Source organism: Parasteatoda tepidariorum, chromosome 8, assembly GCF_043381705.1.
Source record: "Parasteatoda tepidariorum isolate YZ-2023 chromosome 8, CAS_Ptep_4.0, whole genome shotgun sequence".
NCBI lineage: Eukaryota > Metazoa > Arthropoda > Arachnida > Araneae > Theridiidae > Parasteatoda > Parasteatoda tepidariorum.
In genome coordinates, this window is record NC_092211.1 from 84,801,547 (window position 1) to 84,824,556 (window position 23,010).

The 23,010-nt window shown below is 28.2% G+C and overlaps 1 protein-coding gene across 1 annotated transcript in view; it reads right to left on the reverse strand.

Moving 5' to 3' along the window:
* Window positions 1–4,600: 4,600 nt before the first annotated feature.
* Window positions 4,601–23,010, reverse strand: part of LOC107448084 (RNA polymerase I subunit RpI1) — a 59,000-nt gene continuing 40,590 nt past the window's right edge. Inside the window, exons 23-32 of the mRNA XM_043046507.2 lie at window positions 21,604–21,828; window positions 20,590–20,639; window positions 18,433–18,600; window positions 13,778–14,010; window positions 10,816–10,973; window positions 9,842–9,922; window positions 8,720–8,890; window positions 7,108–7,218; window positions 6,143–6,335; window positions 4,601–4,940 (exon numbers count right to left, since the gene is read on the reverse strand). Coding sequence (XP_042902441.1) covers window positions 4,831–4,940; window positions 6,143–6,335; window positions 7,108–7,218; window positions 8,720–8,890; window positions 9,842–9,922; window positions 10,816–10,973; window positions 13,778–14,010; window positions 18,433–18,600; window positions 20,590–20,639; window positions 21,604–21,828 — 1,500 coding nt within the window. The 3' untranslated portion in view covers window positions 4,601–4,830. The remainder of the gene's footprint in view (window positions 4,941–6,142; window positions 6,336–7,107; window positions 7,219–8,719; window positions 8,891–9,841; window positions 9,923–10,815; window positions 10,974–13,777; window positions 14,011–18,432; window positions 18,601–20,589; window positions 20,640–21,603; window positions 21,829–23,010) is intronic.

Sequence of the window (23,010 nt, forward strand, 5' to 3'; positions counted from 1 at the left end):
GACGGTTATAAACAAGAGTACGATTCAGAAAGCAACAGTGCCAAGAATCATTAACTGAAGTGAAAATGCATAGGTGTAAGCTATAAGCATAAATTTTTATATAGTATAATGTTTTCATCAGTACTCCTAAATCAGCTTTCAAATTTTTAATGAATTGATCATTTTACTGAATTTAAATGTCTCTTAACGACAGCAGTGGTTGAATAAAATTCCGATTTATTGCTTAAATTGAAGAAATATTATTTTTAATCGTACTTAAAGTGGTTTCTGATCATGGCAGATTCTGATCGTTCGCGCAGTGTTTTAGAAGCTCAAGAAATATTTGGCCAGTTACAAGAAATGGCAAATTTAATGAATACAGGCTTAGATGCTGAGACTCTCGCTATATGTGTTAGACTATGTGAAGATGGTGCAAACCCTGAAGCACTGGCTTCAGTTATTCGAGATCTGCGGCGTGAAGCTTCATCTTTAAACAATGTAAATAAAACTAAAAACTAATGAAGTTAAAAGCATGGATCCAGTGTTAATGTGCCAGATTTATCTCGTATTTCGAATAAAGTGATGTTTTGTTAAATATGAAGTAGAGGTGTATAATTTGAAAATTTGTCTCATCACAGCATTTATGTTTAAACAATTTGTATCAGGCATAGAATGAATTAAAGGTTTAATATGCTAATAACTCTAGTTGTGCAAATTAGTTTGATATGTTTTAAATATTCTTCCCCCCTTCAAATCTAGCAGTTTAGCAATTGTCACCGGTAGTCAAAATACATTGATTTAATACTGAACGAAATTCAGTATTCACATTTTCAAATTTAGCAGTTAAAGTTTTATAAAACTTCCTAATTATGAATTTGAACAAATTATATATATATTTTTCTTGGCACTTCAGCCCAGGATCATTCCAACAAGCTTTTCTTTCCATTGCACTGAATTAAATTTATTCTAAATCAAATTGTTTCACTATTTAAGAGACAATAGTTAAATGTTTTTCAATATTTAACTTTTTAAAATATAGTAAGTTTTGTAAAAACTGTTTTTGTTTTAAAGATGTAAATTTGTAAGAGAGTTCTAATTTACCTCTCTACCTATTGTTTGTTAGCAATTATTCTTAAGATGTGTTAACCTTTTTTATAAATAGTGATTTAGCCAAAGTGGAATATTTGGCCAAAAAATCGGCTGGATACCAAAAATTCAATGGCAGAATAGCAAAATTTTTTTCAAAAAAATCATTAATAAATTTATATTTTTTGTATAAAAATAAGTTTAGTCATTCAAAAATAATCAAAACTTAGCTCTATTATTGGTATGGGGAAAAGGGAAATTATTTATAATAGAATCGTTAAAAATAATTAGACATTAAGATAATTTGAAATATTTAAGATGAAAAGAACTGACTAACAGCTATTAAAAAAAATAATAATAAACTAAAGTTTTTTAAAAAATAAAAAACAAAAATATCCTCTCACTCTTATTACAAAAAATGATATTTAATCTAGATCTAATCTAAATGATATTTAAAAATATCCATAAAACATGACAAAGAGATAATATCTGTCAGAAACACTTAAACCTGAAGTTTCTTTGACCTTTCCCTTTAAAAAGAGAGTCTGCACAACCCTCTCCCAATTTTCTGAAGGAACTAAAACCTACCCCCTCTGCCCTAAATGCCAGCTACACCGGGCTTCCGCCGATTATATCCTGAACTGTCTTGGTCTTCGTTTTCAATCAGGTCCGACGCAAGAAAAAAACACTTTTTTTTAAAATATAGCTCTATCATAAAAACGCCTATATAAAAAAAATTATGTACAAAAGTGAAACAGAAAAAAATAAAAATCTTAATTTTTAAAAGAAAATTTTAAAGCTAAATTCAGTTTCCCAATTGATGTATTTTCATGAAAAAAGTGAAGATTAAAGTCTAATAGAGAACCTCTTAATTGCTACATCAAAAACATCTATAAAAATTTTTTTGAATATGAAAAAGCTACAAGTCAGAGGAAAAAAAATATTCTTACTTTTTAAACAATAGATTTGATGTTAAAAGTTTTAACTTTTTATATTGCTATATTTTTACAAAAATCACCATAAAAGAATAATGTTCATTAGGAACGCTGTTTAAAAAATGATGATAAAAGTTTTTTTTTTTATAAAAACAGAAATTTGTTTTCTCAACTCTGAAGACTTTAAAGTTGAGAATCACACTTTTTATATGATACCAATTATCTGTTTTACCATACAAGAAAAAAATATCAATAGTGAAGTCTATTAAAAATGATTAAGTCTATTGGAAATGCTTCGCTTTAGTTAAAACAGAAAAACATAAATGAAACAAGACAAAAAAAAATTACAATTTTTAAAATATTAAGTGTTTCAAAAACGAAAATGAAATTGACTTGCCGGAATATAACTAATAAAAGAAAGAAAAAAAATCAGTATTTAAAAACTCATGGTTCAATATAAAGTAATCTCGCTTCAATTTTCTCCTTTCCATGTGTCTTTCAGAACATCAACTAAAACAAGTTTTAGAACTTAAAAAATAAGACTAAAAACTACTTCTAATAATGTTTTAAAAAATATACGACTTCAGATTCTTTATTAAATCTATCAAAATATTCTACAAAAAAAATTGCATAAAATGCTAAAAAGCTATGCCAATGGCATTTTATGTATGTAATTGACTGTTACACATATTACAAATTAATTGGATTTAGCTGCTACTATTACAGACAATACAATTAGGTAACAATTTGGAAAATTTTATTTAACACAAAAATAGACATAGGCTTATGATCTGTTTTTCGATCTTAATATGTTTCGTTCATTTATTGAGTAATGCCCAAGAGATTTATCGTTGTTGTTCATTTACGTCACACTGGAGCTGCACAATGGGCTATTGGCGACAGTCTGGGAAACATCCCCGAGGATGATCCGAAGACATCACAATTTTGATCCTCTGCAGAGGGGATGGCACCCCCGCGTTGGTTGCCCGACAACCTGCACACGAAGTCGAGCACTTTAGGGCAGAACAGTTTAACGAGGACCAATACCGCACACCCTCGGTCCCAACGCAGGCTGATCCAAGTGGTCACCCACCCGCACACTGACTGTAGCCAGTGATGCTTGACTTCGGTGATCTGCTGGGAACCGTGTCTTAACGATCAGTCCACTGCCGGACAAAGAGATTTATCGTAATGATAACGTTCATAACGTGTTTTTAAATTTTTCTCATGAGCAAACATTTCTAAAATACTCCACAAGGATATCAGTCGTCTCCGAGTTCAGGAACTTGTGCCCTGACGTAACACTCTATGTCACATTGACATCACAAGCAGAGCTGGAAATTCTCTGCAAAAAATGCTGGTGCAGAACTTTATTTTGGAAAGATATTTTTTTTATTATTAAAAAAATAACAATTATTTTTTATTCTCCTTGTTCTGAAAAAATGGTCCTTTTTTTTGGCTTATAGCATATTTTGCTAGGAAGAGCCTATTTTTTTCCCCTGAAGAGTGTCTTCAAGAGCATTTTTTTTTGTTTGAAGAATGAATGCAATAAAAAGAATAAATGCTAAGAAAACACAATTATGCACAAAATGTATATTTATAATAAGTACTTTTTTCATACATAGTTAGTGGGCACTGCATATTAATTTTAATCTGACATTTTATGTATTTCTAAAAAAAAAGAATAAAAACTTGCTGTGAGAAAAAACAGGAACATTTTCAAATGTTATTTCAGTTCCTTCGTAAAATTTGTCACAAGGTACAAAAAAACGTTTTATGCAAAAATGTAATTTCCAAGAAGGAAAACATAAACTGCGATCTATTTTAAAATAAGCATTTACTTTGCAAACAACTTGAAAGAGTTTAATGGAATACCAATTGGGAATTATCAGTAAGATGATCAGGTAAGCAAATAACAAAAAGGAAAATAATTTTTTAATTAATAAAAGTAATTAATGATGTAATTATAGATATAAAATACTCCAGTTTTATTCACTTAGGTAAAATACCAAAAATTAATTAATACAAATGTTATTAGAAAATTTAATTATGATTTTCCTTAGTTTTATAATATTTATATTTAAGACACTAGTCTTGTTTCAATGGGAAAAAAAAGTTTATATTTTATACTAAGAGAAAAAAATCCATTAAAATGAATTCATTGCATGTTATTGTTTAAAATTGTTTCTTAATTAGTTTTATTTTTTTGAGAATGGTTTAAATCTTTCATAATGTTTATAATTACAAATACATTGTCATTTTAAAATTAGTAAACTAAAAAAATATTTTATAAAATGATGCAAGGTATTAATCAGAATTTAAGAAATTCAGTTAAAAGGGTTTATTCTGCAAAACATATCTCTGTGATTTGTGTGTGTAAATAATATACAATTCTAAAACTGATCCATATTTAGCTCTGATGTCACTATGAATAAGTTTTGATGTTTGGATAAAATGTTTTTTCTTTTTTTTTGTAATTCTTCTAAGAAAATTAAAAAGAAATGAAGAGAATTTGAATGTTCATTAGCTATTTTATAACATGCTAATAATGGTACTTAAATTCAATTCACATAATAAATAAATGAAAATTTTAGTAAAAATATGAGACAAAATATAATATAATTTTATTTACAATTTTTCTGATCAATACAAAAAAATAACTGATTGAAAACTGGAAATGCACATGAAACACATTCACTTGTCATACATGCTTTATTTTATAGTGTGCACTGGTACAAAAATGTTCTCAAAACAATATAAATAGCACATATTATAATGTCTTTGGTCAGAAATAAAAGTGTTTTTTTTTCACTGGCACTGCAAGAAAATCTCACTTTTCACATTTGTATTTTATCTTTAAATCAAAGGCACCCGTTCCAGCTTTGAAGAGTTGTCCTAAAGAAATGGTAGCTGATGGTGATTGAAGCCTGTCTTGCACCCCTTAAAAAATAAAATAAGAAACAAGTTTGTTAAGCAAAATAATAAAAACCATTGCTGATAGCAAACTGAATAGATGAATAAAATTTAGAGGCAATAAAAATGACCTTTACTGATATATTATGTTCAAAAACAAATTTACCAATTATGAATGAAAGAACTATTATAAATAAACAATTGTGTTTTCCATTAAGTTTGCATTCAGTTTTATGTTCAAAAAATTTGTTAGCTTTAAAAAATGAGAAGAGGGTTCTCTGTTTCAGATGCTTAGTTTTTCTAAATAAATATATATTTAAAATTTAATTTCAACTCTAAAAATAAATCGTCGATAGCATCGTCTTTAGTGCACTCTTGACTGCAACATGAGGTTGCTGATTTCTTTTAGAGATCGTCAAAAAGTACTCTCTAAATAAGAGCCTTCACAAACATTTTGAATCTACTTGCCCCGCAGTGGACTGATCTTTAAGACATGGTTCCCAGCAGATCACCGTAGTCAAGCATCACTGGCTGTGGTCAATGTGCGGGTGGGTGACCACTTGGATTAGTCTACATAGGGACCGAAGGTGTGCAGTATCGGTTCTCGTTATACTGTTCTATCGTAAAGCGCTCGACTTCGAGTGCCGGTCGTTGAGCTACCGAAGCAGGGGTGCCATCCCCTCTGCAAAGGATCAAAATTGTGATGGCATGTTTTCGGATCATCCTTAGGGATGTTTCCCAGACTCTTGCCAATAGTCCAGTGTGCAGCTCTAGTGTGACGTAAATGAACTAGAACTTAATTGTTTTGTTAATATTTTTTTGTGTTTCCTTATTTGACCTTTCTCACAGAAGCTTGCACAGTTGCTGGGAAGGTTTTGATGGTCTCTTCTAAAGGTTTTTTGTAACACACAGTCTACGAAAAAAATTCTGGGCCTCCCAAAATTGGTTACAAATAGAGGTTTCAATGCACAAGAGAAAAGTCACATAAATACCAACACATTTAACTATGTAATAAATTGAATAAAAATATTAAAATTATACTAAAGTTATCTTAAAAGAACCTAAAATACGGTTAAAAAAAATTTCAAAGCATATAAAAGTTTATAGAATATTTATTATATTCTTACACTTATCACAACACTATCAATTCAACATTTTTGTAAGATATTATTTTAGAAATTACTGAATTTCAACTTTATAGATAAGACATAAATTTGAATATAACTTACCATTCAGCATGGCGTCAACCATGAAATTGGTTGTAGTTTCAAAACTCATTTGTAGGAGTGGAGAGGCATTACCCTCCATGCCAACTCGATTACAGGGGCGATATTTACCACTACTAGTCATATAGTCTGCAACTAGAGATAGATGTCTTGGATCTACCGTAATTCCATATGTAGCAAACACATTGACAATTTCCTTTAAATAAATAAGATTTAAATAATCATACAAAACCAAAAAATAATGTTTTAACTTAATTGCTGCTTATTGAACATAAATGTCTCACAAATATTTCTTGCAATCCAAAAGAAAGAAATTATACCAATAAACTCAGGCATGTAAATGAATTTGAACAAAAAATATTGAAATAGCACAATGATGCAAATTTGACGGCATCATTTCTAAAGAAAGGGGAAGAACACTACTTTTAGGCAAACAATATGCTTTTCACATAAAACGTAAGAAAAAGAAAAATAATATCTTTAAAGCCAAACAATTTTTTTATTACTTTAAATCTCCAACAATTACCATTGAAAAAAAAAAAAAGAAAAACAAATTTTGTCTGATTTTTATCAATATTATTTTTAATGCATTTTAAAATTAACTTTGCTTTATAAAATGACTAAGCTGAGCAAGCAAAACATAGCTTGTTCTTAATATAAATATGATTTTTCTAACTAAATTTATTTATATAATATTTTAAAAAAAAATTCTTTTAAAAATTTATGTTGAAAATCACAACAATTGTCTTTTAGTCTTTTAATAAACATAAATTTCCTTTACAAAGAAAGATATCGGAGGCATTAGATAAGCAAGATAATAAAATGCATAATAAACTAGTTGTTGTAAATATGAATTATAACCAATTGTAATAATAAAATAAAAATGTTTATATAAGATCCTTTATTTATATTAAAAATAGCTTTTACTTTTTGCAACATCAAAATAATATGTATTTTATATAGATTACCTTATGTATCACTTTAGATGCAGCTTCAATGCCATAAATATCAGCAATAGCGTGGATATTATTGCTATAAATTTTATTAATATCCAAAACATCAACATGCTTAAAAATTTCCTAGAAGAAAAAAAAATATATTCATAAAATTTTTTAAAAACAAATATTTAAATTTGATAAATTTAGGTTATTTTAAAAACAAAATGCATTAAAAACTGAATTATAATGAAGCTAATCTTGTTAAAATACATAAACAGGAGTCATCAGCAAGAAAACCGAGATCATTTTAGGCAAGAGGAATCTTTCCAAAAAACTAAAGAAACCTACAACTGCAGTAATAACAATACCTCTCCTTCTCCTCGAGGACAGAAATAGACTACCTAAGCTACAAGGAGGTGCTAGAGATAACTAAATACAGTCAATAAATGAAATAAAAACTGTTCTTTTTAAATGAAATGATCAAAAATCATTTACTTGTGTATTAAAAAAAAAGCTATTTAATTTTTGACAACTTATTGAATAACTTATTAAACCGAGATACTAACTACAAATTAAAAAAAATTAGTTCCCATAGGTTGGAAGTAATCTTTCGTGATTAAACTGCAAAAAAAAAAAAAAAATTCAAGGCCTTTGTTTCTTGAATTTCTGGATCACAAAGATCACAAATCAAATAAAAAGCATTGTTTTAATCAATCAGTAGACAATAACTGCTTACAGTTTTGACACAGGGTATAAAGAATGCTTTTTGTAACAAATAATAAATAAAAAAATATATAAATAAGTAAAATGTCCAGTGTGTTGAAATTTGATTCGTGCCACAGCTATATTTTGCATACAAATCTAAGATGCTTTGACATCATTGTTTGCTCATATAATTGATTTTCAAAGTCAAGTTTTCTGTGTGCTTACTTGTTTATTTCTATCATAATATATATAGCAATCCTTAATAAATAGTAATTCAGTTAAAATAAAATGTGTTCTTCTTGTTTTTCCTTGCAACATTGTGCCTTTAAGACTTTACATATTGGTAAACAAATATTAGGGAATGTAATTTTTTAACTAAAGCTTTAAAATTTCTTTAGACTAAGCAACATACAATTTCTTCCTATTTTTATGTTACTTCCTAAAATCAATTACTAATTGTATATTCTTAGTATAAATACAAGGGTGATTGTGAGTTCAACTCAAAAATCCCGAAAATTTCTTCAGTAAAATCATAAATGACGCATTTCAGAGAATTAATGTCTTTATAAATTTAAATCATTGACATTTTCAAAACATTAAATTCTAAATAAATTATATACAGCATAATTTAAATGAATAATTATGCGTAAGTTTACTTTAATCACATTTATTATTCTACCTGAAAAAATATTTACAAATGAAAGATGCCAAGTATAAATTCTAGTTCTAATATTTTTAAATAAAATATACAAGAATTTTTATACATAAATGTGATCGAAGATTTCTTGAAACTTCTGGACCCAGGATTTCCGGAAACTTCTAGGGCGATTAGGAAAAAATCCGGATATCCGGATTTTTTATGGAGCACAATCACCTCTGTAAATAGTTTTTTTTTTGCAACAAGTGTAGACACACTTATAAAAAGGATAAGACTTACCAAAAAGTTTACACCACTAGTTTTAAGCATTAGTTTAGGGCCACCATCTTTAGCATCAGGATTTTTAACTAAGATGGCTTCTTTGATGTTTGGAATTGCATAAACGTACGCTTTGCTCACTTCTTCTTCAAAAACAGATTTCATATCAATTTTACTGCCTTCTAATTGAAGCTAGAAAAAATATTTCAAGTAATTAAAATCAGACAACAGAACAATAGTTTTATTTGTCTTTTAATTAATAGAAGCATTAATCTAAGTTCAAAAGGCTTGTTACTCAATAGTTACTATGTTAAATTACAAGATGCACTTTGAACAAGCATGTTCTATGTTTGAATTTCTTAAAAACTCAGTAAGGTTCCTAAGTTAGTGAATAGTATCACAAATTATACATTTTATAATATATCTTTACAAGGTATGAAATAAAATCAAACTAAAGTGCAATGGCTTTACTTTAAAAAAAAATGAAGGTACTTATACATGTGGAAAACACATTTGAGTACTTCAAAGTTACTCCATTAAACTTGAAGTTTTTTTTTGTGTATTTTTTAAAGTTTCTTTCATATCTGGTTAGTTGTTTGTAACAGTATCACAATTAATGCAAAAATATACAAGCTAATTTTTTTTATAAATCAGTCAGAAAATAAATGTTTCTTTTATTATTATTATTTCCGATTAATTCCGCGTTATATACTATTTTATGTATGACTATGTTATAGCTACCATATTTAATTTAAAGAATTACTTTCTACATATTTGCTTTGTATGTTCTCTATGATTTTTGATATCTGGAAACGTATATGTGCACCTAAATAGTAAGTATCTCAAATAGCAGACAGAATATAGTTGGCTTTAAAAGGTATAAAAGTCAAACTATTTTTCGTACTTTTTAGCCTACAAATTTTTTTTAAAAATAAGCATTATATAAAGCATTCAATGTGAAATTTCTCCAATAACTCAATAGATAGCACAGATATAAAGGAGTCTTAAAACAAAAAGATCTGGTACTTATGATTATACAGACAGAAAAAAATTCGATAATTTCTCTCATAATTTACAATTTTAAATAAAATAGTTTTCAATAATATTTAATACAACATTTAATTAAATATTTTGACTACTTACTTGGAGTGTGATTTTACACCATCTCTCAAATTCAGTATCAAACTCATAGTCAAAAACATAGCTATGGAGACATTTAACAAACTGAAATAAATAAATAAACATAAATTAAATAAATAAAAACAACCTATCCTCATAAAACTTATGATTTATTTAAATTATGCTCTTTGAAAACTGAATATTTAAACTAGAGAAATAAATCTTACAAATTAAGTTTCAAAAGTTGTTCACTCAATTATGAAGTTGTTCTGCTTTAAATTTTTGGGATTAATATTTGTTAATATTAATAATAAATTGATGTATGCAACAAAAAGCAACCATTGTGAACAAGCAAAAAATATGACAGTAATCAAAATAATAAGGATTTTTTACACATTTAAGTTTACAAATAGAGATATGGAACCAGTGTAGTAACTTCAAGCTTCCAAATTGAACTAATTTTTATGATAGATTTTTTTAAATAAGAAATTATTTCTCTGAACTTTATTGTAATAAAATAAAGGAGGCAGATTCATTGTAATTGGAACAAAACAAATATCCCTATAATTTTTTTAAAACATTTCAATACATTATGGAAACAGAATTACACTAATTTACCATAAAGGAATGTTAAACTAAACACATATTATTAAAAAAAAATTTAAACTTAAATATTGGAGGTCTACCTGGACTTTTTAATTACAGCAATGAGAGTTAACAAATTAAATCCATGCAAAGAAAGCCATGTTTATTCAGTTAAAGTATGTTTTTGTGCTTGATTTCTTCCACTGAAATTTTAAAAATATTTCTAAATTTTATTTAGACTGAAACTTAAAAAATATAACTGATACATGTGTAGATCATATGTACACAAAGTTTTATTACAACTGGGGGGAAAAGGAAAGTTCTTAAAATTGGCTAAGCTGATTAAATATTGTGACTACATAGCATTTTATTTCTTTTAACACAGAATGCCCTTAATAACATTGCATACTCACATTTATGCGTTGAGCATGATCTTCATTAAAAGTTGAAGTATTCAGATTTTCAGATCTACCCGGAACACTTTCTTCTTCAAGTTTTTCTCCTTCTTCTTCTTCGTCTGACAGTATTTCTTGTTTAATTTTAACTGCTCCAGTTTCATTCTCCTCTTCATCTGAAAGAAAAACAAAAATAATTTAACATATTTTATTACTGGAAGCATTTGAACCCTTTTTATAAACAAATAAAAATCCAAGTATTTCATTAAAATTGCAGCTAAAAATTGAAAAAAAAAAAATTCTATATAGTTGAATCAGTAGGGATTAGTAGAGCCCTAGATGATCTAGTTTAGTAGCATCCCTCTTTTCCTTGCGACCTTTGTGTCGATTTCAATTTTGGCTATCGCGAAACACGGGGCAAATGGTGGCCATTTTGATTATTAGTTTTAACAATGAAGTATCATTGCACTCGATTTCTAATTTATATTTTTGCTTTTCTTCTTACTTTATTTGTATCATAATTTTTAATCAATGATGACAGCAGGTTGTTGCACATTCAGGTGTTTTAATAAGTCAAAATTTTGGCTTTAAATTATATTGCTTATTTGTCGGAGATCACAATAAAGAACGAAGGAAAGTATGGCTGCATAGAATTACCATTGCTTATTGGACTCCAAATGATACTAAGTATGATAAAATTTTAAATTAAGGAAATGCTAAAAAGATAATTGTTCTGTGATATTTTTTGTTTGCTTATGTAGAATTTTGCTTTTTCAATTTTAAAGAAATGTCTCTAGGAATGTTTATATGGGAAATTTGAATTATTTTTGTTTTGTAAAAGAATTATGCGTGTATTTCAATAAAGTAACAATTATTGGAAGTATTTTCCTCTTTAAAGATTAACACAATTACTTATTAATAAAATATAAAACTAATAAAGAATCAAATTTATATAAAGTACGAAAAATGAATGAATAATGCAAACTGTAATGTAACTTTTCAAAATGTTAAAATTTTTTATCGAAAATGCTTTTAATTTTTGCAAAATTCAGATTTTGACATTTCCACCATTTTTATAATTATAATAACAAACTGCCTAAAGAGTCACAAACAGTTATAAAAACAGACAACAGTTATAAAAATAGCACAATAATGTGGCAACAAAAAATAGCCTTAATGAGGTAGGTGAAGAAACAATTACTACAGTCCTTTTCCATACTATTTTGGAAGAAGATCAAGTATTGAAAATTTATTTCAAAACCATAAGAAGTAGCATTAATTAATTTATTAATTTTTTTTAATACATTGAAATTAAGTAAAATTTGTCACTGGTAATTAAAATATATTACCTGCCAATACACATTTTCACCAATCCATATGCATGTTCATTATTTTAAAAAAGTTAATTAGGTGAATTTACAATTTAAATAAAAAAATTACATTGTCGAAAATTTTTACTGTAATATGCTGTTAATGAATATGAATGATAATGTTGTAATGAAATAATGCTTAACATTGTAATGATTTTGGTATGTTTCGAAAGGCAAAACTATGGATTAAATAATTCTATAAACAAATTTATGTACAGTTCTATTCTTGAGTTCATAGAAAAAAATTCGCCGAAACACAGCAAAAATAGTCACCAGTAAAATATTTTCTGAATCAAGAAGGTACAAGGTCCGCTCATTCCCACAACCTCTTCTCTGCCAAAAACACAACAATAAATTTAAAAAAGCATTATAATAACATTAATCGCAATGATAGGTTTAACTTAAACTGTTATATTCAGTATCTTCACATTTATAGATTTTAAATTTAAAAATCAGAGTAAAGAAAGAGAATATTTTTCTGTAGAACTATATCCTAAAGATACTTTTCTTGTTCAATGGAAAGGAAAGATACTCCTGATTTTTCGATTCTCATTTCAGAATTAAAAAAATTCGCCAATGACTAACTTGCTTCAGCTAGAATTTTATATTTATAAAATAAAATAAATACTAAAAATTCTGTAATCACAGAAGTTTAAAAGATAATCCGCTTCAGAAATGATGTTTTTTCTTTCCTTTATTTAAAGTACACCAAAATTTTTAAAGAACATGATAAAAATATTTTATATTTTAATAAAATATGACTGTCAGTGGAGATTTTATTAGAAATTCAGATATTTTGATCACCATGAAATTGGGGGAGGGGGTTTCCATTTAAAAAATTAGATTTTTCGACGACCTAAATCCATGACTTTGCAGGTGTGCGGATACCCTGCATGTATGTTTAAATGAATAGGATGAAATATGGTATTTCACAATAAGACAAGAGTAACAGCATACTATCTCTTACATTGTCTGCTAGTCTATTGANTTGCAGGTGTGCGCATGGGTGCAAGTTGGAAAAAAGGCCAAGACTGAAAATTTTTGGACTGAAATACCTAACATACACAATACCCCCTTGACATATGCAAACTATCTAAGAAAGCTTTACCATAATACATCAAGTTTAAGTACTGTACAAAAAATAATTATTCATCTGTGTTTTGATAAAATAACAACAGGACATAAGAAAGTAGACCAATAACGTAGACCTAAAAAATAATTTTAAGGACAGAAGAAAAAAAAATTCCGATTTCCGTCTTCGAGTCAGTCTTGTTTCCATCTTACTTCCGTCCGCGAACATTGTCGAAAGACGGAAATCCGTCCTGGGGACGGAAGACTTGCACCCATGGGTGTGCGGATACCCTGCATGTATGTTTAAATGAATAGGATGAAATATGGTATTTCACAATAAGACACAGAGTAACAGCATACTATCTCTTACATTGTCTGCTAGTCTATTGAACCAATGATAATTATTTTAAAGTGGTCTTAGTGTAATTTTAGTAGTCCCAGACCAACTGACCACTGTTATTTAACAGATTATTTTAACAAAATATAAATTCTCGTATACTCTTTATAACAATACAAATATGCATGACTTTAAACCATACCAGATTCAGGGAGCATTTCTTCATCTTCAGGATCTTCATACTCTTGTTCCTGATTGTGTCTCATTTTTGTTTTGGATGAGGTTGTATCTCCTTCATCTTCACTTTCTGCTGAACTTTCTCCTTCATCAGGAGCGGAAGATTCCATTTGAGATGGGGGAGGATTGTCATCATCACCTTCACCCTGAGGTTCAGATTTAATAAAACTTCGACCTTCTTTCATAGCATCTACAACTCTGGAATTTTAAGAAATTTTTTAAAAATCGAATTCAGGGTTCATACAGAGATCAGAAGAAGAAATCCAAGGAGTATCCAAGGAGTTCAAAATTTTAAGGACTTATCAAAAATTCTAAAACTTTGTGTAAAAGATAGTTTTTTTTTAAATTAAAAAGCAGTTATTATAAGGAACTTGCAAAAATGTATATTTTGAATTTTTTTTCTATCCCTTTTGAAATAAATTTTGACTTTGTCAAACTTCGTGGAGAAAACTAAATTATCACCTTTACACATAAATATATTTTCCATATTCAAATATTTTAAAAAATCTTGTTAAAGTACAGATGTTAAGGATTGATAGAAAAACCTACCAATCATATATTTTTAAATTAGAATACATAAGAAAATTTAAGGCATTTTATATGCAAAAAAAAAAAAAAAAAAAAAAAAAAAANAAAAAAAAAAAAAAAAAACACAGCAAATTATTAATTATGTTTGCTTATAACATGTAAAATTATTTGCTGTTATTTTTCTTCTTCTAAATCTTGCAATTCAATTTTTATTCTTTTTAAAGTTTTTCTTAAACTACTAGATTTTGACAGCTAAGTCATATCCAGTGGTCTAAGTGGCTAAACATGGCTTTGGAGCAACGAAAAAGCAATTTTGGAGCATATTTAATAAAAAGAATTAAAACAAGAATTTTTAATTTTGTTCATGTCTTATTTTTTTCATTTTTATGAAGGTCCCTGCATTAACAATTTAAGCTTCTATTTGGTATCTTCCAATGCTGTTAAATATTCTGCTATCCTCAGATAAGAGGATCTGTCCGCTTTCTATAATCAACATGTCTTTATTGTTCAACCCATCTTTAATATTTCTTTCAGCTGTGGCTATGAGATCCTGAGAAGCCTTCAATTTTTTTTGCAAATCAATTTCAGCAGCTTTCAATCTGCTTTCCTCAGTTTCAGTGTTTTCAAATTTTTTTTTCTCAACCTCTAACCGAGCAGAATAATTTTTAAATGCTGTATGAGCCACTTTAATCACATCTTTGTCAATTTTAAAGTTATTTAAACCCCCGATTTTGTTGATATAAGGCACAACTTGTCCCAAACCATTAATACTATGCAAATTTAAAGTTGCCCTAATGTCAAGCAGCTTTTTGTTCACACTAAACTTCTTTCAACGTCGACATTCCCATGTGGTATGCACAAAAGAGATTTAAAAAGCTTTGTTAAAAGAGGATATTTGATATTTCCCAATCTATATTATCTTTCTTCACAAAATAGTTTTTCCAAAACACATNGTCAATTTTAAAGTTATTTAAACCCCCGATTTTGTTGATATAAGGCACAACTTGTCTCAAACCATTAATACTATGCAAATTTAAAGTTGCCCTATTGTCAAGCAGCTTTTTGTTCACACTAAACTTCTTTCAACGTCGGCATTCCCATGTGGTATGCACAAGAGATTTAAAAAGCTTTGTTAAAAGAGGATATTTGATATTTCTCAAATTATCTTTCTTCACAAAATAGTTTTTCCAAAACACATCAATTGGTGCATATTCATTTGAGTCAGAAGAATAACCTTCTGGTTTTCTACGTAACCTCGTCCATTTATCTAGTAACAAAGATGCCTTAATATAAGTGCCTTCCATTCTCATTACAGGATGCAACATTTCAAGATGGTACAGTAACCTATTTTGAAGAGGCAATGCTTTCAATAATTTTTTTGTGCATGCCAAGTAAAAAGATCTGGCACCTAAATACATAGATTTTTTTTCTGAAGAAGATAAAGATGTCATCGCCTTTGTGGTATCTAGTCCAACATCTATTAAATTTGATTTTTGCCAACTTTCTGAGCTCTCTACATCCAATGATTTTAAGTCCTTTCTGGACAAACTAAGAAAAGCAGAAATCTTTAAAAAATGCCCTAACAATGCTTTACCTAGAGACACCATTTCATCATATAGCAAGTGAATCAATGGTGTCTCAGTTTTGAAAAGACCCAAAAATTTTTTTAATATAGCCAAAATATTTCTTAAAAAAAAAGAGCTTTTGTCAAAAGCTATTTAAATAAATTCAAGATTGAGTGGCTCATACTATTTTCGAAATTAATAATTACTTTATTTAATTCTGTAAAAGGCAATTCAAAACTGTAATTAATTTAACTATTATTTTAGATTATCGAGTGTATTTTTCTTAAAAATTTAATAAATGTTATTTGTAATAGCATATTCAACAAAACATTAACAAAATTAATATTGATCATACTGAATTCATAAAAATATGTAAAGAATTAAGCAAAGTTTTATTACAAATGTAAATTAGTGAATGGCCCCTAATAGATTTTTATTACAAATGTAAATTAGTGAATGGCCCCTAATAGATTTTTATTACNTCTTAAATATTTAATAAATGTTATTTGTAATAGCATATTCAACAAAACATTAACAAGATTAATATTGATCATACTAAATTCATAAAAATATGTAAAGAATTAAGCAAAGTTTTATTACAAATGTAAATTAGTGAATGGCCCCTAATAGATTTTTATTACAAATGTAAATTAGTGAATGGCCCCTAATAGATTTTTATTAAAATTGGTTACCTAGTACAGAATTTCATTAATAAAATAATTAAAAAAAATTAAATAATTTTTAAATGCAAATACAATGAGTAATGTAGCTAAAAAAAATTCTTAGAAGTAAATTATTATATTGTCCCTACAATCATAATATTTCACAAATCTGTGATAATTAAAATTTTTTATATTGATTGTTTTAAATCAAAGATCATATTTTAAAAGAGATGAATTAAAGTATTTTTGAATGACAAATCTGAAAAACATAAGATTTTTTGATGCATTTAAAATATTGAAAGCCCCTCTCTTCATGCTTGCCTCTAAATATTAAGTTTTTTCCAAAAACAAATTAAGAGCACCGAAAATTTTGAAAGTAATAATACAATAATAAAATGCAATAAGTAAAAAAAAAATATTTTAAAAAAAATCAATAAAGTAAAATCAATGTTTAAAAACAATGTGCAATTAGTGGATGGTCCCTCAGATAAAAAAAATTAAGTTTAAGAAACTCAATTTTTATCCTTATTGAATTAAATGAATAAAGAGGAGATGGAAATTTTGAGGTTATGAAGCTTTGTGATTCTTGACTGCTCTGAGGATCAACATGAAAATATGTGTTTAGTGAATGGTCCTCAAGTTAATTCAAAGATCATGGTACTAATTTATAAATAGAATAGTGCAAGAAGGCCATTAGCTTGCTATCGACGAAGTCGATAGCACTTCAATAACTTTGAAATTAACAAGAGAAATAAAATTTTCTTTTGCTATTAAAATTTGGCAATGTTTAGTTGGTCCCCGAAAATTCGAGAGAAGTTTTGGTTCTATTTCAGAAAGTGGAAAATGAAGCCTGAAATTGAGAATATCTTGAAAAACAAATCAGAGTTGCACATGAGAGTGCAAGAATCCTTCCCATTGAATCCAGAGCAACCCACATGGCACTACCTAGGTTGCCGCAAAATTGTGACTTTGCGATACTCAGGAGAAAATATCCTTTTTGGCGCAATTTAAGCCAACTACTTCAATTTGGAGCTTGTAGGAGCAGGTTTCCACAATTGGTGTGGATCGGCGCAGCACTTGCACCACTGCATATCATTTAGTTTCCCAGCTTGGACAGCAAATTCATCAGCGGANAGGGCGGCAAACTGGAGATCGCCCCGGGCGGCAAAAGTTCTAGGTACGCCACTGAGTAGTTCCAAGTACTCCTTGGAGACTTTTTTATTTCCAAGGAGTATAAGGACCCTGTCATGATAAAATAACTAGTTTCTGACAAAGAAATTTTTTCTAGATTATCTTAGACATTACAAAAAGATCAAGAGATTTTTCGATTCGATATCAGATCAAATGAAGCCTGAAATTGAGAATATCTTGCAAAATGCAACAGATTTGCACACGAGAGAGTAATAATCTTACCAAATCCAGCACAATAGATACAAATGCGGATTTGCAAGTATTTTATCAAACATGTAAAATGATTGGCGCTTTCATAAGCTATGGACATGGTAAGAAAAAAAAAATCTCACTTTCGAAAAGGGAAAATTAAGCACTTTTCAAAAACACCCAATGAAAAAAAGCACCTTTAAGGATTTTTAAAAATCCAAAATAAGCACCTTTAAGCACTTTAAATAATGCCATGCACCATGCTAGTGTGTATAGATACCTTTTTTGTTGAAGAATTGAATGTTATCACCTAATATCAACAAATAAAACATTTCATTTTTTTAAAGTGAAAATTAAATTCGCAACAACTCTAGCTGCCCCTTGACATGTGTGACTTAACTGTTAGTACATAGTTTGTTTCATAATTTTACTAGATACATTTTTAACACGCGTAAGAATTAAATTATAAAATAGGAAACACTTACTTAGATGTCGCTGACTGCTTCATTTTCTTTTTTATAGCTTCCAACAATTTTTTGATGAAGGTCTTCTCAATGTACTTCAAATTTTTATTTGGATTCGTGTTAATTAGTCCTTTATAGTCAGAATACTTCAAAAATTTTATTTTAATATAATAGTTTCTGAAACTCATCCTGCAAGAAAAATGAAGATAAATATAGTTAATAAGTAAATACAAGATTTCACCCAAACATTTAGCACTTATTATTTTTAAAATATAAATAAATAAAATGAAAAGAAACCAGGGCTCGAAAGAACTCAGAAATTTTACCCGTCCCCGAGGACGGCTTGTCTAACAATGTACCCGTCCTCCTTTGAAACTAACCCGTAGCTTTTTAAATAAATAAAAATTTTATTTTCTCTTATTTATCACAAACATTTATATAAATTGCACAATGAATAAGTAGTTACTAGGATTACATTATACAGTAATAAAAGAAATACTAGGCTACTAATAATAACCTAGTATTTCTTTTATGAAATAATTTATTTCTTTTATGAAATAATTTAAATGAATCAAATATGACGTTTGCCAGTTCCACAATCAAGCCAATAATTTACAGAGGTTTCAGCACGGAAATCTGAAAGGGATTTTCCATTTAGGTAGATGTTCATAATTGTGTGTAACGTTTCTTGTTCAAGACCAGTACATAATGTTTTTTTTTTTTTTTTGCAAGTTCATTGCTGAAAAGCCCCTTTCAACCGCTGCAGTACTCCCAGACCGAGAAAACATAAATTCCACCATGCGCAGTATGTTGCTGTAGTGTGTATGAGGCACTAGACTCTTGAAAGATAGCAAAAATTGAAAACGTATCACGAACATTAAAGGGAAAAAGGCTGTCCGTGCGGACGTCAGATTCGAGAAATTCGTTGTCCACGGAGAATTTGTGACCACCGAGGACGGGCGGTTTTTCGAGCCCTGAGAGAAACAAAAATTAAATAGAATTTAAGAGTATTATTCAAGATCCACCAACTAAAAAAAGTAAATAAACTAAAAAAAATAATAATAAATTTTATGGTTTTAAGGATGTTTTAACATACAGTTAAAAATGGATAAAGAATTGTATTAAAAAATGTAATAATTAAATTTTTAAACAATGATAATTACCACATATTCCGTAGTAAAACTACTATTTTTGATTGCAAAATTCACCTTTAGATTGCAAAATTCTGGTAAATTGGAGGTATAAGTCGAACACTGATATAAACCAAATATGAGTTTTATTAATAAATCTTCTACAAATGTGGAATTTCAACACAAAGAAAATTTTTTATGGGACTCAGCAGATAAAAATGAAGCTGAGTAGGATCTCTAACAGAGCAAGAGCTATTCAATCCTACACAGATGATGTTCTGAAAATTTTACATTTGTAACTTTATGGTATGTTTTCAAAGTTTTCACTGTGTTTTATTTTTTAAAATACTCTAGAATAAAATAGCTTAGCTTTTCTTACTCTTCATATTTTTTTTTCCAAATGTACTTTAAAGTATTGTTTCTAAAAAAATCTTTATAGGTAATAAAACATGCTAGAAAATTTAAAATTAATTGTATATAACATATTAAATATAATTTTTGTTTTTCACAAATTTATTGCTCACTTTCTTTGAGAATGTCCCCAAATATCAATAACTTGATTACTTTTTAATAAAAAATAAATAAATAAAAAAAATTTCATTTATTGTTTTAGATTTATAAATTTAATTTTTTTAAAAAAAGTAATCGTAATTTAACTTGACCAGCACTTCAAAACGTTGGGGCTTTCTAATGCACCTTTAGATTCAACAACACAAATTTAATTTATAGAAGCAGATGTCGAAATTCAACCACCCCCATTTTTTTCATTGTAGAGTGACAACATTATTTAATCATTTTGCTGATTATAAAAAACGACAATTTCATAAAAAGGATTTATTTCTTTATTAACGAAAAATATTTAAAAAAAAATTTTTAAGGCAAAAAAAGAAGAAAAAAAGCTTTATTTTTTTTCCATTTTTTGAAAACTTAATAAGCAAACTGAAAAATCAATATTAACTGGAAAATAGAATTCTGTCCATTGACACTAAACAGTCAAACTGTACACTAAAAAGTAAATTTTACTAAGATATTTTGCTATAACACTTACATGGTTTTTGATATAGATATCTGTTCTTTTATTTTCACAGACTCTAGAACCTGTAATAAAAAGACAATTTGTTGAATACTAATATCATATAAATAGAAGAAAAAATTAAAACAATGGAGTAAATTATTATTATTTTGTTTAGGCTATAAACTACAAAATTGGATTATGCACTAATATTTTTTAAACAGGAAAGATGAGATCCCAAAAAGTTGATATCCAATTTCAAAACTATAGCACAATCCAAAATAAAATTACAGCCCTATTTAGATAGTACTCTAATTTCTTAAATTAAAAATAGTTTGCATCAACAAAGAGAGATTAGATATCCTTACAAACAAACTTTATTTCTCATTACACTTTAGCTTACCTATTGTCAAAAATATATTTCCAAACTCATTTAATTTTGGGAAATCCTTTTAAAAGCTTTACCTTTTTAAAAGTGTTTAGAAATTGTTTTTTGTCAACCTGTTTTAAAGATTGTTTCAAAGGCCAGGAAAGAAAAGTTATAGTAAAATAATTATTTTCATACAAATGTCAGTTAAAAAAACAACAGCTTTTTATATGTGGTTAAATTTCTTTTTTCTCAACACCTGCATTAAAGATTTTTTCCAAAGCAGGGAAGTTTTTTGTTGTTGTTGTTGTTGCTTTTTCGCAGTTAACAGAAAATATTTAATAAAATAAAACTTATTCAATAAAATAAAACATATTTAATAAAATAAAACATATTAAAACTCAAGGCTAAATTAATTTAATTTGGGCGGCATAAACATATGTTGTTGTCAATATGATAAATAGTAAAATAATTATTTTCACATAAAATATCAGTCTTTATTTTTAAGTTTTCAAATTGATTTCAAGATTTTTTTCCATCATCAATCCCAAGATTGAATCCTTTGCACAAGTTTTAAACTAAATAGCTTATAACTTGTAGTATTATCTTAATATTTTTAAAAACTGACTACCTACAGTAATTTAAATTTTTTTTTTCCTTCTTGTTAAGGTGAGAGAACTTACATCTTTCAGTGGTACAGGAGATAATTTGACTTTGAGTTTCTCTGCAGCCTTTTCAATTCCTGGTTTATCCAGTAGAGGTAAATCCATAGTTGGTGTGGCAATATTGGGACTTGCAGTCATGAGGATTTCTCGCATCCTTGGAATACCCAGAGTCACATTCATTTCACCTTTTCCAGCAAAGTGAAAAGTATTGAGGGTCATTTGAGTAGAGGGTTCTCCAATAGACTGTAAAAAAGTAATAACCTTTAAACACTATTTATTAATTCTTTTGCCATCATATCTACCATGATTAGTGTTCACACCTGCAGTGGAAATTTAGCGATCCAATACGACCACCTGGGTATTCATTTCGATTTAAAGCTCAAAACAATTAATATGGTAGACTAACTTGAGAAAAAAATATTGAACTTGCATTATTCATGTTATGGTATACATCAGTGTTTCCCAAAGAGTGGCATGCGTACCCCATGGGTGCAAGTTGGAAAAAAGGCCAAGACTGAAATTTTTTTGACTGAAATACCTAACATACACAATACTCCCTCGACATATGCAAACTATCTAAGAAATCCTTACCATAATACATCAAGTTTAAATACAGTGCCCGCCGTTTATTAAAATCACTTTCGTTTTATGCTCTTTTGATTTTATTAAGCGGCTGATTTTATTAAGAGGCGATTAAACATTTGAAAAAAAAAATTTTTTTACGATACATTCTAAATGCACACACTTTAAAAGCTGAAATAATGACCACATTAATGCTTTATTTTAACTAATTTAATTATTTTAATAGAGTAAAACCCTATATAAGATTAAATTTACAAAAGCTTTGCAAAAAACCGATCAATGGTTGCTTGAGTTGCAGTATTTAAAATTAACTTTTCAACATCATTTGAGAGTTTATAGAAGTTTTTATAGTTTTCGATATTCTTCCTCTTTGTTCTAAAGCTTTCCGCAATACATTAAGTGCTTTTCTGACTTCCATTGAAGATGACACTGATGAGTTTATTTCATCTTCTGAATCTTATTCCTCCATTTCTTGATGGGAAATAAGATGTCTGTAACAATTTCAGAATCAGATTTTCCTCCTGATGTTTGCAGGTTATCGTCAATAGCTACGTAACATGAAAAATTCTCGTCTATTTCATTTTCTTCGTTGCTGATCATTTCTTCGAAACAGTTATGAGTCCCATCTCCATCTCCATTGAAGCTTCACGTTGACTACATTTAGGAAACTTATCATAGTTTTGCAACACTTCGAATTTATCTTTAAGACTCAAATCCATCCTTTTCGGCATGCTGATAAAATTTAACACCAAACGAACTTAAAAATGATATGTGCTCTAACTATAATTTACTCAAACGGCTTAAATAATATGGAACATGCGCACAGACAGTTTTTGGAAATCT